The sequence below is a fragment of the Lycorma delicatula genome, chromosome 6 (assembly GCF_047948215.1).
Source record: "Lycorma delicatula isolate Av1 chromosome 6, ASM4794821v1, whole genome shotgun sequence".
Classification (NCBI taxonomy): domain Eukaryota; kingdom Metazoa; phylum Arthropoda; class Insecta; order Hemiptera; family Fulgoridae; genus Lycorma; species Lycorma delicatula.
In genome coordinates this window covers 149,783,339-149,799,731 of record NC_134460.1, presented here as the reverse complement: position 1 = coordinate 149,799,731, position 16,393 = coordinate 149,783,339, and the positions used below count along the sequence as shown (strand labels likewise).

Genomic DNA, 16,393 nt, shown 5'->3' with positions numbered 1-16,393 from the left:
TCGCTCAGTTGAACGATGGACAAGTATATGTCGTCCTTGTTTTTAAGACGATTCCAGGTCATCTTTTGTTGATTGTAGATATTCAGTGTTTCTTACTGAATTCATATATGAAGTTGTTTTCGCTATCTATTGGATAATTTTGGAAGCGTTAGTTTCAGTGAAATGATATTTGTGGCGCAAGTATGTATACGTGCCGTGTGTGTTGATTTATTTTCTGTATTTATTCTATTGACAAAATTATTTTTGTTGTTATTGTTTAAAAATTAACATAATGAGTATTATTTATGAACCTAAATTAGTTGAATTGTACAATATCTTGGATGATAGCGATGGAGAAAATTTTAATTCTGATGAATAAATTGAGATTGTGTTTGTTGTACATAACTGATTAATGTAGGGAAACTAGATGGTGATGATAGGGACCTGACGTACAAAGATCTTTTTTTTATTATCATGATTTTTATTCATCGAATGATAATTATGACCACCGGCATTCAAAAATAAAAAAAGTTGTTTCTGTAACTGAACCTTTGGTAAGTGATATTATTTCTAACGATTCTACTTCTAGGCTTAATAGTGCTATTATTTTTGGTTTTTCTTCTGAAATTCCATTTCTGCTGAGAATTCTTATTTGTACCAAATTAGCTTTAGGCTTACTTTCAACTTCATCTTCTGTTATCGGCAATATTACACTCTCAATTACACTTTCGTAACATTGTGACAACTCTTATAATTATTATTTATTTTTTATTATAAAATAGTTTTTTAAGAATAATAATGTTCCTATCTATACCTAGTTCTCAAGTGTAAATAATTAAAGTGTAAAACTAGTATTCAGTGGAAGTAAAACATCAGACAGACTCTGGTTTTGTGCTATATTTTACTAAAAAAACGTTTTTTTCAAGTGTTATAACCATTCACTCCAAAGTGATATCTAAATGAATTTATATTGTATCGAAAGAGTATGTTTCTAAAAATGTGTTATATGCGGTATAAATAACTTAAAATACATATAATAATTAAAAAAATAGTAAGTGAACCTATTTTTTTCTGTGTTTGAAAGGGAAATTTCAACATTACAAACTCTGGGAACTCATATTTGCCTTTTTTTTTACATAGAACAAATCTGCATAGTTTTTTCTTTCGGGTGATAAAACTCATGTAACGAAATATTACAAATATAAATTTTTTTAAACCAGTCTAAATTGCCCAGTTCAGATGGACCACCATGTGCCGAGAAGCCTAGAAATGTTAATGAATATAGTTATGCCAACTTTGGGACGAAAAATTCATTAAAATTTTCATTAATTTGGGTTTCCTTTGAATTCTGTATGTTGAAATTAACTGTTTGAATTTTTACACACTGTTGCCCTTAAAAATAGAGTTTCTACACTTATTTTTGTCACTTATAAAAGGATAATTTTACATTGATAGAAGTATTTATGAACAACTTAATATAAACTTTGACAGAAGAGAGACTTTCCTTTCAGAATATGTTATAACTTATTATCTAGACAATAATTTTATCCTTTGTACTAAAAAATAGTGCTCATATTTTATAAAAAGAAACTGATTTCACATTACATTACATTACTTCATTATGGTCACTGTTCTCTGAATTTAAAGTATTAAATGCCTAAAGAATTTTCCATTATGCATCTAAATTTAACAAAAAATTCTAGTATTGTTATACAAATATAAAAAGAATATGTACAAAAACTGTACATAGAAAAAGCTGTACAATTAAATTTTAATATTAAATTGTTGTTCACAGCAATATCAAACATACATAACAACTCTCACATTGGCAGTATTGCAATTGCCTAAATAGATGAGTCAAATGTAATCTGTAAAAAAATTATTAATTATATTTTCATGATTCTTAATTTTACACTATATAAGTAATACACATATTAATATATTTAAAAAAAGCATAATCTTATTCCTTATTTAAAAATGAATGAACACCATATGGATTTTTTTTCTAAACTTACATAACTGAGGTGTTAACCACAGAAAACATATCTTTTCAGAGATTATTTGTTTCTTCAAATTTTGTCCTTATCTCAACCAACTTTGAAGGTGTTACAAAGAATGAGGTCACAATCTGTAGGAAAATAATTTTTCTAAAACTTCTAATTAATTAGATATTTAGTGATAAAATTATTATTGAAGACTTGAAAAAAAGTCTTTCATAAAAGGTTAAAAATACAAAAAAGCTTAATGTGTCAAAAATTGATAATTTTTTATCATTAAGGACCCAAAAAGCCAATTTCAGGGAATTTTATAATCTTTGAAGAAGTTCTAATAGATAACATCTTTGTAAAATCAATAATTTTTTAGATATTTATAAAAAAAAACTATTTTCCATCCCAGAACTCTTATAGATCATACTTATTCACTATGAAGGATTAGAAAGATTTAATAAGTAAGTAAAGCTAAACATGTCAAAGATGTGTTCTTATATTATGTGTTAAAGAACAAGTGTTCTTATATTACACCTATTTGGTATTTTTTTATGGATTAATGTAAAGGTTAATTATTGAGTATTCTAGCACATATTCTGCAAGACAAGTATATTTAATAACATAGAATACGCAAAATAACATATGTGTAACTTTTTTCTAAAATTTTTGTCACCCAGTTTTTCTGGGAGGTGAGATGAATTTGGCAAAATATTTTAAACCAGGGTGCTCTTTATGACACAACCTGTAAGAAGATATATATAAATTTACATATGTAAATGGATTGTTATAATTTTATTTAAATTTAGTTTTGGTACAGAAAAAATAGACATTTTTATGTAACTTTATTTGGGCTTCTTAAGCAATACCTAATGGTGGTGGTCTGGTGGCTAAAAAAATCTCTGTTTGAGCTAAATGATTTAATCACACTGTTTCACAAAGTAGTTTTATAAACTAAAGTTAAATTGTGGATTGTATTTTCATTTATATCAGTTATTTTTCATGAGTACATAAAACTCTATATTCTTTATTTGAACGTACTCAGTACCTTTATATATTTTTTAAATAACATTTATTAAAATCTTTATTTTTTTCTGTAAAATGTTTTAACATTAATTAGGCTCTATAAATATAAATTGATGTTTTCATCTTAAAATTCATAAAAAATAAATAATGGTAGTCAATAAGAACAGTAAGTACATATATGTCAAACAAAACTTCAAGAAAACCTTACTACTACAACAAATAAAAAAATAAAAACTTACTGAAGTCTGCAGGATTATGAAAACTAGGACATTGAAGTCCAAGAGATCCAAGAAATGGTACTAAACAGTGCACTGGTCCTTGGTAAATGCATTGTCCACTAGACAATGTATATATTTGGTCAAACATTTCAAATAATCTAGCACTTGGCTGATGAATTGTACAAATAATTGTGCGACCGCCATGTGACAGCGACTTTAATAGAGTTAAACATTGAAAACATGATGAACTATCTAAACCGCTGAAATACAAACAATCTAAAATTTATTTTTTAAATATAATACAATAAATTTATAAATAATAATATTAGTTTATTTTAATATAAAAATATTACTAAAAAAATTAAGTACATATGTTTGTTACCTTTTTTAACATATGGTACTGTAATTTTAAGATTATAAAATTATTCTTGATTTTTTTGTTTTACAGATCTTATTTACTTGTTTAGAGCTTCAGAATAGTGAGATTTTAATTTATTACATGAACAAGAGATGCTCACGTAGAACATGAAAATCAAACATACTGTGGAATATTAAAAAAAAGTCACTCAAAACAAACTTAGTAATAAAAATAGTATGATGATACTCTTTTCCAAAGTGATTAGCGGTAAAAATTTCACAAAATGGTAAATTTAAATGAAAAATTGCAATCTCATTTGCAGTGACTGACATTGGTGAAGAGTGTGATAGCAGTTGACAATTTTTGGATGTAAGTAAAAATGTACTATATTTGGTTTTTTCCATTAAAGAAATTTATTTTACTGTATGTAAATATAATATTGTATTAACACTTATAGACAAAAAAAAAAAATTTTTCTAAGTATGATACAATTTCTTGAATTCTTTTTTGTATACATTACAGACCTGTAAGTACAATTTTTATTTCACCCTTAGTTTTAAATAAATAAAGTTTAAAAAAAAATTAAGGGAAAATATAGTTAAAATCTATAAAATGTATAATTTTGCATGGCCATACCTTTCTTTCTTTCTTTTTCCTGTTTAGCCTCTGGTAACTACCGTTTAGATAATACTTCAGAGGATGATATGTATAAGTGTAAATGAAGTGTAGTCTTGTACAGTTTCAGTTCGACCATTCCTGAGATGTATGGTTAATTAAAATGCATGGCCATGCCTGTGTTAGAATAATTTCACTGATGCTTTTCTTTTATAAGTAGCCTAAGGTCTATCCCAAATTAATGTTCTACAGTAATCGGCTAGCATGTTAGTAATCCATTTCCCTTTATGCTGAGGGTTTCCATCACCGAATCGTCTTTATGGAAACATTCACAGTGTTTGTCACTTACGTCTCCAAGGTTGAGTGGAGGAAATGTATTTCAAAGACATATTACATCCCATACCTCTGTATGAAGTAAGAAGTTGATTAACAATATCATGGTAATTGTCAGATTTCTGTTTGGCAAGAAAGTTTTTGCAAACGTCTTTAAATGAAGCTCAACATGCACCTTTCAACATTATTTAACCTTGAGTTAAATATATCATCTTTGACCAATTCTTTTATTTGAGGACCAACAAATATTCCTTCTTTAATTTTTCCTTCACTTACATTCACAAATTTCTGCTTGATATACAAAAATCGGGGACTGTCTTTCTTAATTGCTTTTACAACATTTTTCATTAGTCCTAGCTTGATATTGAGAGGGGGTAAACATATTTTTTTGGGTTCAACTAAGGGCTCATAAATAATATTTGTCCCATCTGGTATTAAGTTGTCTCCTTTCTTCCACTCTTTGGTAACATAATTTTTATCCCTAGCTTGACTGTCCCATTTGCAAAAAAAAACACATGTACTTAGTATAGCCTAACTGCATGCCTAACAAAATAGGTAGCTATAACTTTCAAATCACCATATATGTTCCAGCTATGTTTTTTATAATTTATTTTTTCAAGAATGTCTTTCATCACATCATATTCTCTTTCAAATTAATACCATAAGCGACTGGCATCAAAGGATATTTGTTAATGTTGTGTAATAGAACCACTTTTAAAATATACTTGGATGAATCTATGAAAAGGCGCAAGTCCTCAGGTTTATGAACTTGTCCTAAGTGCAACCTAAGGTCATCAATATTCGTGCAGTAAACCAAATTATTTTCATTAATGAAATACTGAGAAAGTTCTTTTTGTAGACTTTGAAATCCTGCAATTTTATTTTTTTTTAAGTAAATTCCAACCTTGCAGTCTTGATCAACAATTCTTGATTAACAATTCAGCTTGATTTTTCATAAATTTAAATTCCTAACCAAGTTAGAATTTAATTTACCTTGTGATATAAGATATGGCTTATTAGAAGATAATTCAAAATCAAAATCATTCTGTCTTCTTCAGTACTGCATGATTCTTCATCCTTGCTTTCGAAACATACATTCACAGGTGGCTCAGGAACTGGAATAATTTCACTGTGAAGTTCAGACCTGTTTGCAGATTGCAATGAAGGATATTTTACAGATTGTTTAGATATTACAAACACACTTGTTAAAAAAAGTAACAATTGGTTACATGATCCTTTGGTTCACGCCAAACCATAGGTACACCAAATGGCAAAGCCTTCCATGTACCTTTCAGCCATCATCTTAAATATACAGAACAATTAATGAATGCTATATGAGGAGCCCATGTCTTTTCCTGATCACCAATTTACACTGAAAGTACAAGTGATATGTCTTTTTAATTAAAAGTGTTGTTTACGCCAATGCGTAAAGTAGTTTTATTCCAATAAATTCGAGATTATGGTTGAGTCTTGTAGTTATTACAGGCTTGGTAAATTTATTTTGCATTTTTGTAAGGCTTATCTTATGTGTACTTTTAAAATAGGTTGTTGGTTTGTTGTTTTCGTTATCAATTTCTCTCGGCTCCAGCTTGATTGACTGTTGCGTCATCTTAAATAGTGTCAGCATATTTCTTCACTCATTTATTTAGCCAAATTAGTCTTAAGTGTTTTTTGTTCTCACCAATTTTAATATTGTCATAGTTCCTAGAAGTCTAATTCTCTTTGTGTGCTATGATGTCATTCTTCTACTTGTGCGTACTGTGAATTGTTGTACTACTTGTGAATTATTTTTGTTTTGTCATCGTTCCCAAATTCCACACGTTTTCCCTAATCGTTCTCATACTAACACTTAAACACTACTCTTGTTGTCAACACACACTCTCTTCTGTCCATTGCCTTGTTCGCTTCCCCTACTTCTCACCACGCAGCTTTGTTCATTCTAGTTCAGATCTTCATGTTGTTTGGATGCACGGGCTGGTCCTCCGGCCCGGAGGACCAGATTGCGGTTCTCTCGCTTAATGTGTTAATACTCTCATCATCTTCGTGCCTTCATAAACGTTGGTAATTCTCTGTTGCCATATTCTTCTTGTTCTACTCGTCAGTGTTTCGTGATTTCACCGATTTCTATGTTTTGTTTTGCCTTGTTTCTTTGTTAAGTTAATTTTCAAATTCAGTAGATATCGTCTAGTATTGAAAGTGGTTCAGTTGCTACAAACCAGCCAATTTTATCGATGCAGAATTCTCTCCAAACTCATTACTACAAATCTGAGACGCTCCGTATTACTCAATTTCTAAACAAAGTTTTACCTCTGTATTTTTTTGATACGCCATTGAAGACTACGCCAAGGATAAACTGTTTGTATTTATGTGTAATTAAGGCAAATTCAGATTATTAATTTATATTATACAGATATGTTTTTAGTAAAATTAGTGAAATACGCAACTAATTGTACTTTATGAATTTAAAATTCAAGATTGGTTTAAAAACCATTTTTTCACTCAAGTATAGTCATGCAAGTTGGCTTAGATAAAGGTTATGTTAGTATTTTTCATGTGTAGCATATTTTATCTGCTATTATTGCCAACTATTGTTATTATCAAATCTACTTGTAATTAAATACCACTTCAGAATTATAAAAATATGTATGTCACAAACATTAATGAACATGAATGTGTTGATTAATAACATTTTATATACATTTTAGCAACTTTCAAGAATGTTTTCTATTGTACTCCATTGACTCTTGTAACTGCACAACCTCTTGACTTAATTTGGAAAATAACAATTTTAATGAGACAGTTATAGTCATTTGATAACAATTATTTATAATTTTATTTCTTTATTTATTTTAAGTACTAAAATTTGCTATTCAAACTTCTTATATTTCACATAATTTCAATATTTTAGCTTCTTGCTGTTGTTAATAATTTTAATCAATGTTAAATATTGTTTTGCTCAATCAAGTATTATATTATTTTTACAAATTAGAAAAAAGAAGTCATTAACATGAGAATGGCTAAGAAACTTAATATTTTCAAGAAAGCTTGCGTACTAAATGAACTCTTTTTATATGATTACTTAGCACAATTTGATTATATTGTAATTAACTCTTTTTTATACTGGAATATTATCCTGGCCTTTTTTCTACAACTAACTAGAATTACATGTTTTAATTATTTAATGCTAAGTATGATGATGTTCATAATTCAGAAAATGCCAGTGCCAATGATAAGAATTACTGTAGTTTATTTTCCTAAGTTAATGACATTTGTTCTTTGCTAATTTTCATTATTACAGAATATGTCAGTAATGCGACAGCTTTCCAGTTACACTATGTTTTAAGTATATATTTGTAAAAAAAAAGGTATTTTTAATTTGTTTTGTTTTCAGGCTTTGTTAAATTGTATATTCTCAAAACATTTATCTGAAAAATGTATATTTATGTATTTCTCATTTAATATTATAATTCATATGTTGATTCAGCTGATATTTCTTGTATAAGTTCTGTTTAGGATTAAGTTAAGTTTATTTTGTAATTTCATTTAATTTTTTAAGGTTATGATTTAAGAAAAAGTTGTTCTCTTTCTAATTAAAGTCCAATTTCTTTTGGCAAATATGAGCTGTGTGTCATTTTATTTTGTAATTTTACCCAACAAGTGTATTGTTTCTTCTGTTTGATTTTACAGTAAACTCACCACATACATAACAAAAGGCATCCACATCATTGCACTGCACTGTTAATAAATTTAAGACAGCAGTAAGACTGAACAAAATTAACTCATTCCTAAATCCAGTGCTTAATACAAACACCACAGCTGTGTTTTCAGCTACGTATTTTGACCTGTTCAGACCTGATTAATCTTGTCCATGAAGGCTCACTCTTCAGTAATATGTGACTATGATATGATTTAATTTTTTGTCTAGTATTGTTTATTTAGAGCTTACAAATTATGTTAAAAAAATTAAACAATAAAAAATAAGCTAACAAAATATAATATAGGAGCTTAAAATGCTAACTGTATGTTGAAAAATGAAAAATCTTTTAAAATTTAAAAATTTTTCAAAAATGGTGGGTGATAGAAAGATTGTGAGTTCATATTCATTTTCAGCATAAAAAAACAGATTATCACATGTTAGGAAACAAAAATTATGTATATCAGTGTAATCATATCATGCAATTGTAATTGAGAAACGTATACAAGAAAATAAGTATATAACTAAATATGTAAAAAATTATATATATATATATATTTTTGAATATGCAAATAATTTGACATATTGTCCACTGTGTTAATATAATTTAATATTATATGAAATAACACCAAAACACAGCAATTAAATATTAATATTACCATATTAATTTCCAATTCCAACTAGTTTTTATAGTATCCTGCATCTATAGTTGGTATTAAATTCTATATCTATTACATTAAAACATATTCAAATAAAGATAAACAAAGAAATTAAAAGATACATGATACAAGATATTCAAATTAATATATTCAAACGTATTAGATAATTTCAAATAAAATGACAAAAAGTTAAAATAATTTGGATTAATATAATAGATATAATATTGGGTGTAATGTTTAGAATCAGACTTTGTAACTTTTCTCCAAAATGTCCACTTTAACAAATGTTGGATTGAGCTTCCACGTGGTGTGCCTGGATATATCCGAAACAAGTAGAAGTTTGTCTGGTGAACTGAATCTAAACAAACTTCATAGATTTATCATCAAATCACACCTCATTAATTGCATCTAGAGTTGTAACTCGGGAGCTAGTCCCACCACAGGTGACCCCTTGATTGTCAATCATGAAAGATCTTTTAAGGAATACTCCACTGGCTGAACCAAAGAAACAGACATGGTGATAACATTTGTAGATTTCAAGAAAGCTTATGACTGCAACCACAGAAAATCCCTACTAAAAATTCTAAGATACCTTGGACTACATACCAAATTAATGAACTTTATACTGACTCTCATAAACTAAGTTGAAGGTGAAGTTCAGAGGCAAGCTCTCAAAACCATTTGAGATAAAAACAGGACTACACCAAGGCAATGGGTTCTCACTGATATTATTTAACTGTTCTCTAGAAATGGTAATGAGGGATTGGTTTAAAAAATGCCCCCTAAAAGTAAAAATAGGCAGAAAAATCAAAACAAACAGTCTTGGTTTGCCTATGACTTGGCATTGTTAGCAAACGACATCAACAAAGCTAAATCACAGATATTAGAACTTCAAAACATTGCAAATAAAGTTGGCCCCAAAATGTCATTCGAAAAAACTGAAATTATCCTCAAAAACCAACACGATTAAAAGAAGTAAACAGTAATAAAATCAAAATAATAACCCAATTTAAATAATAACAGAGAGAAATAATAACAAACTACCTAAATGAAAAAAACCTTGATCCAAATAAGAAACAAACTAGCTAAAGCTGAAAAATTAACCTGGTACACTTACAGTAAAAATTGCCTGTCAATAAATGCAAAAATAAGACACTACAACATAGTTATAAAACCAAAAGCTGCTTATGCAGCAGAAACACTCTTCTACCTGGATGAGTAATCAAAGACAGACAGACTCCAGAAAATCAAAAGAATTTGAAGAACATGGATTAATAAAAAGTACCAAAAAAATGGGTAGTGGTGGATCGTGCCTGACAGTCATGTACAAAGAGTTAAGATCCCATTACTGATACCGTGCGCAAGAGGAGACTAGGATTCTTTGAACATATCAAGAGGATGCAAGATTCATAACTTCTTAAAAGAACTAGTAAAGTACAATCTCGACTTGAAAAACAACAAAACAGGATGCAGGTGGATCAGAGAAATAAGAGGATCTGAAGGAAATTGGCCTAACACCAGAAGATACTGCAGATAAGATAAAATTAAACAGTAACAAACACACTCACAAGAGAAAAACTCAGAACACGAACATTTTGAACACTAGAAAGGGTACAAAGATCAGAACGTATGAAAATATACTGGGAGGACGGCAATGCCCAAACAGTACCATCAAGGAGACTTTGATAATGGACTGACTAAAGTGATCCTGTGCGATCATAAAAGATAACAAAAAATAAAAACAATTAAGAATTAATATACCAAAAGAGGATGTGGGATACTGTGAAACTAGTTATTGGAAATTAATAGGATATTTTAACTTGTCTAATTATTGTATTTTGGAGGTTTATATTTCAAGAAAAATTGCGCTTACTATAGATATAGCAATGAGTGTTTAGTATCAAAAATATTTAAATTTCACTATAACAGATCATAGGAATATAAAATCGATTATTTACCTTCGTGTATGATAGCTCACTTCATTGAAAGCACTTTGGTAATATCATAAAAAATAAAATCCTTAAGTACATATTTAATTTTTGAAAATGTAAAAATATATCAGAATAATGGAACTTAAGTTCTTTATTCAAAGTAACATTAAATTTAGTTTATTTAGAAAATTGTTTAAATTTTCTTTCACTAGTGTACATGATTTTATTTTATCAGTCATTCTCAATTCTGATTTGTTGGTATTTTCCTTTCCTTTTTACAGTATGATTTCTCTTCAGTACAAAATATTTATTATATCACATATCTTGGGTTAGGTATTTGATTCACCTAATCCTATTTTTGCAGTTCTTCCTTTATAGTTTTATCACTTAAAACTTCTACTTTAAAATTAACTTAAACAACTTGTATTTTTGATGTATGCATCGTGAATGTTTTTTATGATGCTCATAATCAAAAAGAGTTATGGTTTACGAATCATAAAATCCTAAAATTACTTAATTTTTGTCGGTTTAGCCTTCCTGACTTTATAAATTTTTCTGGAAAAATTTCAGAGTGAACCCTTACATTCTATAATATTCATAGATTTTCCAAAATTGGTATGAAGTTTATACCAGTCTCCTTTGATGTCTTTTCAACTTTATTATTAATGTTACCTGTAAATAATGAAATTCTGAAAATTTTAGTGTATTATGTTTTCTTACACATTTATTCAATTCATTTTTGTTGCTTTTTTATTAATTTCATATCTGAACAGTTCATACTTTTTCCCACAGAAAAAAACAACCTAAGAAACAGGAAGACTTGTCCAACCTACACTTGAAGACAAGAATTTTTTTCTAGTTTACCTAACCAATCCACCAAACTGTAGCAATTATTAGCCATCAGCCATCATATAAAGAATGTATAAACAGCCAGAACTAGGAACCCCAGGCACAATCCTGCTAGACCAACCTCAGTCTTAGTACACTGTTATAGCTTTCAGAGATTGGACTGAAATGATGCAATTATGCAACACCCAGCAGACACGACCCTCCTTGCATCTCAAAAAGATCTATAAACTAGGATTGGAACACAATCCTACCTTATGTCCATTAAATAATCATGAGTACCAGTCATGATAAAACACACAACCACCATCCTAAAAACCACCTCGTTTTGGCAAAATGTAAATGTCTAGTCTTTGCAGTCTCTAAGGAGGGCGATAACATATCCCTGACATATTTGTATTCCATTATGTTCCAGTTTCTCACCTTCAATATAATTTAGTGTGTTTATATTTCATATATTCATCCATAAATTATAACATATCATTATATAAATATAGAATTAACTTTGAATCATATTGATTTCTTTCCATTTAATGACAAATTAACAGAAATACTAACTTTAAAGCAAATATGTAAAATTCAAAATACACACCTAGTCGGTTCATCAAGGAACATTACTGGAGGGTTATTCACAAGTTCTAAAGCGATCGAAACTCTCTTCTTTTGGCCACCGGAAAGATGACAACAACGAGTATGCATACAATCTGTTAATCCCAACGTTTCTAAAATTTCATCAATCTAGAAAGAAAAAATTTTATTTTGAGATAAATTTTCCATTCTTGAACTGATTAAATTACATTATGTTATAAACAATTCTAAAAACAATTATTTGTCTTATTTCCAATGACAAAACTTACTAATTATTTAAAAATGAACATTAATATGACATTTAAATAGTAATTTAAGTTACCTCCAAGAACAGTAAAATGTTTTCCTTTTGTAAGATGATTATATATTGTAGCAAAATAATTAAGCACTAATGCCATATAAGAAATAACAAAATTTTATTGAAAATTTCTAAAATTTTACCATACATTCTTACCACATTCACAATAGTAATCTGATATAAATCTGTACTTTAAAAATTAATCAAAGCAAAGGAGTCCTAACAATAAATCAACCAAAGTTTGTTTTACTAGAAACTTTCAGTGTTTTATTGATATATACAACCTAATTACTACTGAATCGGTTGAAACTAAGTCTGGGAATATATCTCAGATATAAGAAAGAAATATTTTATTTGATTCAATAAAGTACTTCCACTTAAGTCTTATAATCATATAACACTTAACAGCAGCATAGTTGCAGGTTGACATAAAGATAATTTTTTAGGTGATTTTCTTTTTGTGAAATCAATGTTCACAGATCTAAAATTGAACAATACTCAGGTTATTTTAACATAACAAAGCATGTAGTTTTAGGGTAAATTTTATTTCCATAGGTATCACCTTATTTACATCGGTAGTATATTAAAATGTAACCTAGCAGCAGAATTAGGTAATAAATTAAAAAATGTACGTTATAACATTGAATAAATTTTTGTATGTTCTGGCAGTGTTTTCATAGTATACATTGTTATATAGATTTCTCTATTTAAAATTTTTTAAATTTTGTGTTTTTAATACAGAAAAATCAAGTATTTGATGTGGTCGCTGATAAAGCTCTTGGATGAGAAATTCAAAGTATAGTCAGTTAATAAGGAAAATTAAAAATTTAATTATATTTTATTAGATCTAAGATTTTTTGAGCTGGTCCAGTTTGAAATTATGTAAAGAAGAAGGAATAAAGTAAGTAGAAAGTAGAAACTATCAAGATGATTGGAGGAACTGCCTCTGATGTAGAGTTTTATGTCTTGTTCAGGACTCTGGACGATATAATTTTTTTAATTGTACTCTACTACTATTTACCCTAAATATTAACCCATATTTTTCTGTGCTCTGAAGCACTAGTCGTAAAATGATTCTTAGGTTTATAGATGCTTCTGAATCATACGAGTATGTATGATTTTTGATCCTCAGGTATGTTTATCAATTTATGAAATATTGCGAAAATGCAACTTCAATAGGAAAGGGTGTTTAAATTAACACAAATTGATTTAGCTTAATATTTTATTATATTTTTATGATTCTAAATAAAAAGTAAACAGATCAGAAATTAGGATACAATATTGTTAGATCCCTTGCGATGTGGATGACCATAAAATATAATAAACCTTAAACCATAAAATAAACCTTTGTGGGTTTTAGAGCGAGTATGAACTATAGATGCATAGGTGATGAATTGAAACAATGCCTTGTTGCTTATTAAATTGTTATTTAATTTCTTGAACATCTAACTTATAACGTAACATATAATTGATCTTAATAACATATAAGTATACAAATAAAATAGCGTTCATCCGAACATTATTATGCGCGTCCATCCAGACTGAATATACAACATGACCGCTCTGGGTCAGATTCTGGCACCGAATGAATAGAAGTCACTACATCATAATGACCACTCCTTGCGGTATTATGACTTAGGACATAGTATGATCATCATATGACCATAGCTTGCCGGAGAGCTCTAGCCCTTGCTAGGTAGCAGCACTCGACAGCAAAAGTGGAACATAACAAATATAAATGAAATGTATATATTTTCATTATTTCAGTGTACAGTGAATATATAAAGTTTATTTTTTATGGTAATGAATGAAACATCTTGGGTGAAGTCCAACCTTACACTTATTACACAAAAATTCCATTGTATTTTACATTTTACATTTTTTGGCAGTGGATTCTTCTATTATTTACATTTTTTCAGGCAGATGTTTATCAAGTGAGAGTCTGAGTTGTTGCAGTTGAAAACACTGGGTTGTGCATTTGTGGAATAAATAGCAGTTTCTTCCGTGTTATTCTCCTTGACGATAATAATGTGACAACTACAAGTTTTCAAAATTTGAGTTGCTCAATTTGTTGTTTGTGAATGTATTGATAAAGCTTCCATGAATTTACTGAAGCTACATCAAGAAAGTTTGAAAACAAAGGCCCACCACCACTTTTTTCTTTTAATTGTTATTCGATAGTTGCTGACACCATTGTTCGGTGAATCAGCCCCACTCGTTTAGCGATTGTATTGCTTGATGAGATCGTGCTGTTGGATGAAATCTTCAGTTTTTTCACCTTAGAATATCTTTTGACATTATTTAGAGGGAGACTGAAAATTAATAGAGAGAGTAATGGGAGAGTTGTTCCATTTTGTAATAAAATTGAATTGGTTTCAAATTGATAATCGTGTGTCCAGTGAGGTTCCTTACACAAAGAACAAGAATCTTCTAAAGGGCAGTTTTGAATTTTATTTTCATTGACTGTTCCATTTGCAAGAAAGCCTTCCTTCTTTAGTAACTTAATTTATGCGAACTAAAACATCTATCAAAGTAAATGCTGTGCTTTTCAGGATTGTCTACAATGTGCAATAAATGTTGAACAACTGAAACACCTAATCCAAGGTTAGAATCTACTTCTGTTTCTTTTCTTTGATAAAGAGAAAAGTTGAAAAGTTAGCTTTGTGAAGAACATAAACACCACACCTTGTAGTCAAAGCACACAGATTTTCCTTTCATAAACATTTTACGAGAATGGTGACCAAAGTACAGTATTATCTGATCATCTATTGAAAGATGGGAACAAAATACTCCATCGGGGAAGACGCCCTCCATGTGGCAGTTTCAGTCTCCATGCCGCCCTCTCCATACCTAGCCCTTATGAACTTTACAGGAGGTCATCCTCAAAATCTTGTTTCTCAGGCTTGTTCTTGCCTCAGTCAGGATGCCACTGATGCAAATGCCACATGTGACATTCCCATCAGTGTACTAATATCATTAGAAACTCTCAAGGAAAGAAAACAAAACACACCTAAACTAAGTCTCAGACAAGAATGAATAACAAAAAAGGAAATAAAATCCACTACCTACCCGAAAGATAAAGGGTCGAGTTCAGCACACAATAATAAAGAATACGAGAACAACAAACATAAAAAAAAAAAACGTAACAAAAAAAAACAGAAAGCGGGAAAGCCCAAGCTTAGGCACTCTAGACCCCCTCAGCAATCCTTTTTTTTTGACAAGTAATTTATGAAAATCTCCACCGAGATCTATTTGGCTTGGTTTTGCCAATTAACACAAAGATCTAATGCCGACTTGTACTTGGAGCATTCATACAAAACATGATGAACGTCATCCAACTATCTGCATTGCACACACATTCCAGAGTCCATCAGACCAAACCTCTGCAGCCTGTCCCTAAAAGCGCCGTGTCCAGAAAGATATTGCACTATGTACTTATTCAGGTTTACCCAAGAGGCACCCTGTAAACTACCAACATCTGGAAAGAGACCATGGGTATAACGTCCGCTCCCTGCCTCATCCCATCTGGTCTGCCACAAAGCATTACCATGTTCAATTTCACAGATTTTTGCAGAAATTAACTCGCATAACTTCTTGGCAACACAACACTGTTGCTCTCTGATGCAAGCAGTATCAGTTTCATGTCTGGCAATCACCAAGATCACTTCCCATGAAATCATGCGGTAGCCAACCACTACTGTTAACAATATCAGGCATTGAGTCCTCAACAATATATGCTGATATCTTTTGAATTTTAGCCTATCCGCCCAGACTGGCTTCGCATATAGGATAATTGCTTTGCAGACACAAAGTACTGTGACTTACAATCTCTATATACTGCTACAAGGATTGCCTGCTGCTCA

At 29.7% G+C, this 16,393-nt stretch overlaps 1 protein-coding gene and 1 long non-coding RNA gene across 3 annotated transcripts in view; one reads left to right on the top strand and one right to left on the bottom strand.

Annotated features, from left to right (window-relative positions):
* Positions 1-16,393, bottom strand: part of LOC142326375 (ATP-binding cassette sub-family G member 4-like) — a 115,966-nt gene that overhangs the window by 21,345 nt on the left and 78,228 nt on the right. Inside the window, exons 6-7 of the mRNA XM_075368832.1 lie at positions 12,237-12,382; positions 3,230-3,468 (exon numbers count right to left, since the gene is read on the bottom strand). Coding sequence (XP_075224947.1) covers positions 3,230-3,468; positions 12,237-12,382 — 385 coding nt within the window. The remainder of the gene's footprint in view (positions 1-3,229; positions 3,469-12,236; positions 12,383-16,393) is intronic.
* On the top strand, positions 14-8,659 carry LOC142326376 (uncharacterized). Of its 2 annotated transcripts, none has more exons than XR_012756766.1 (3): positions 14-533; positions 3,657-3,935; positions 8,202-8,659. It is a non-coding gene; the product is annotated as an uncharacterized LOC142326376 (long non-coding RNA). The 2 variants fall into 2 exon arrangements; XR_012756765.1 differs by lacking the exon at positions 8,202-8,659 and adding an exon at positions 7,220-8,128 and having other exon boundaries at positions 15-533.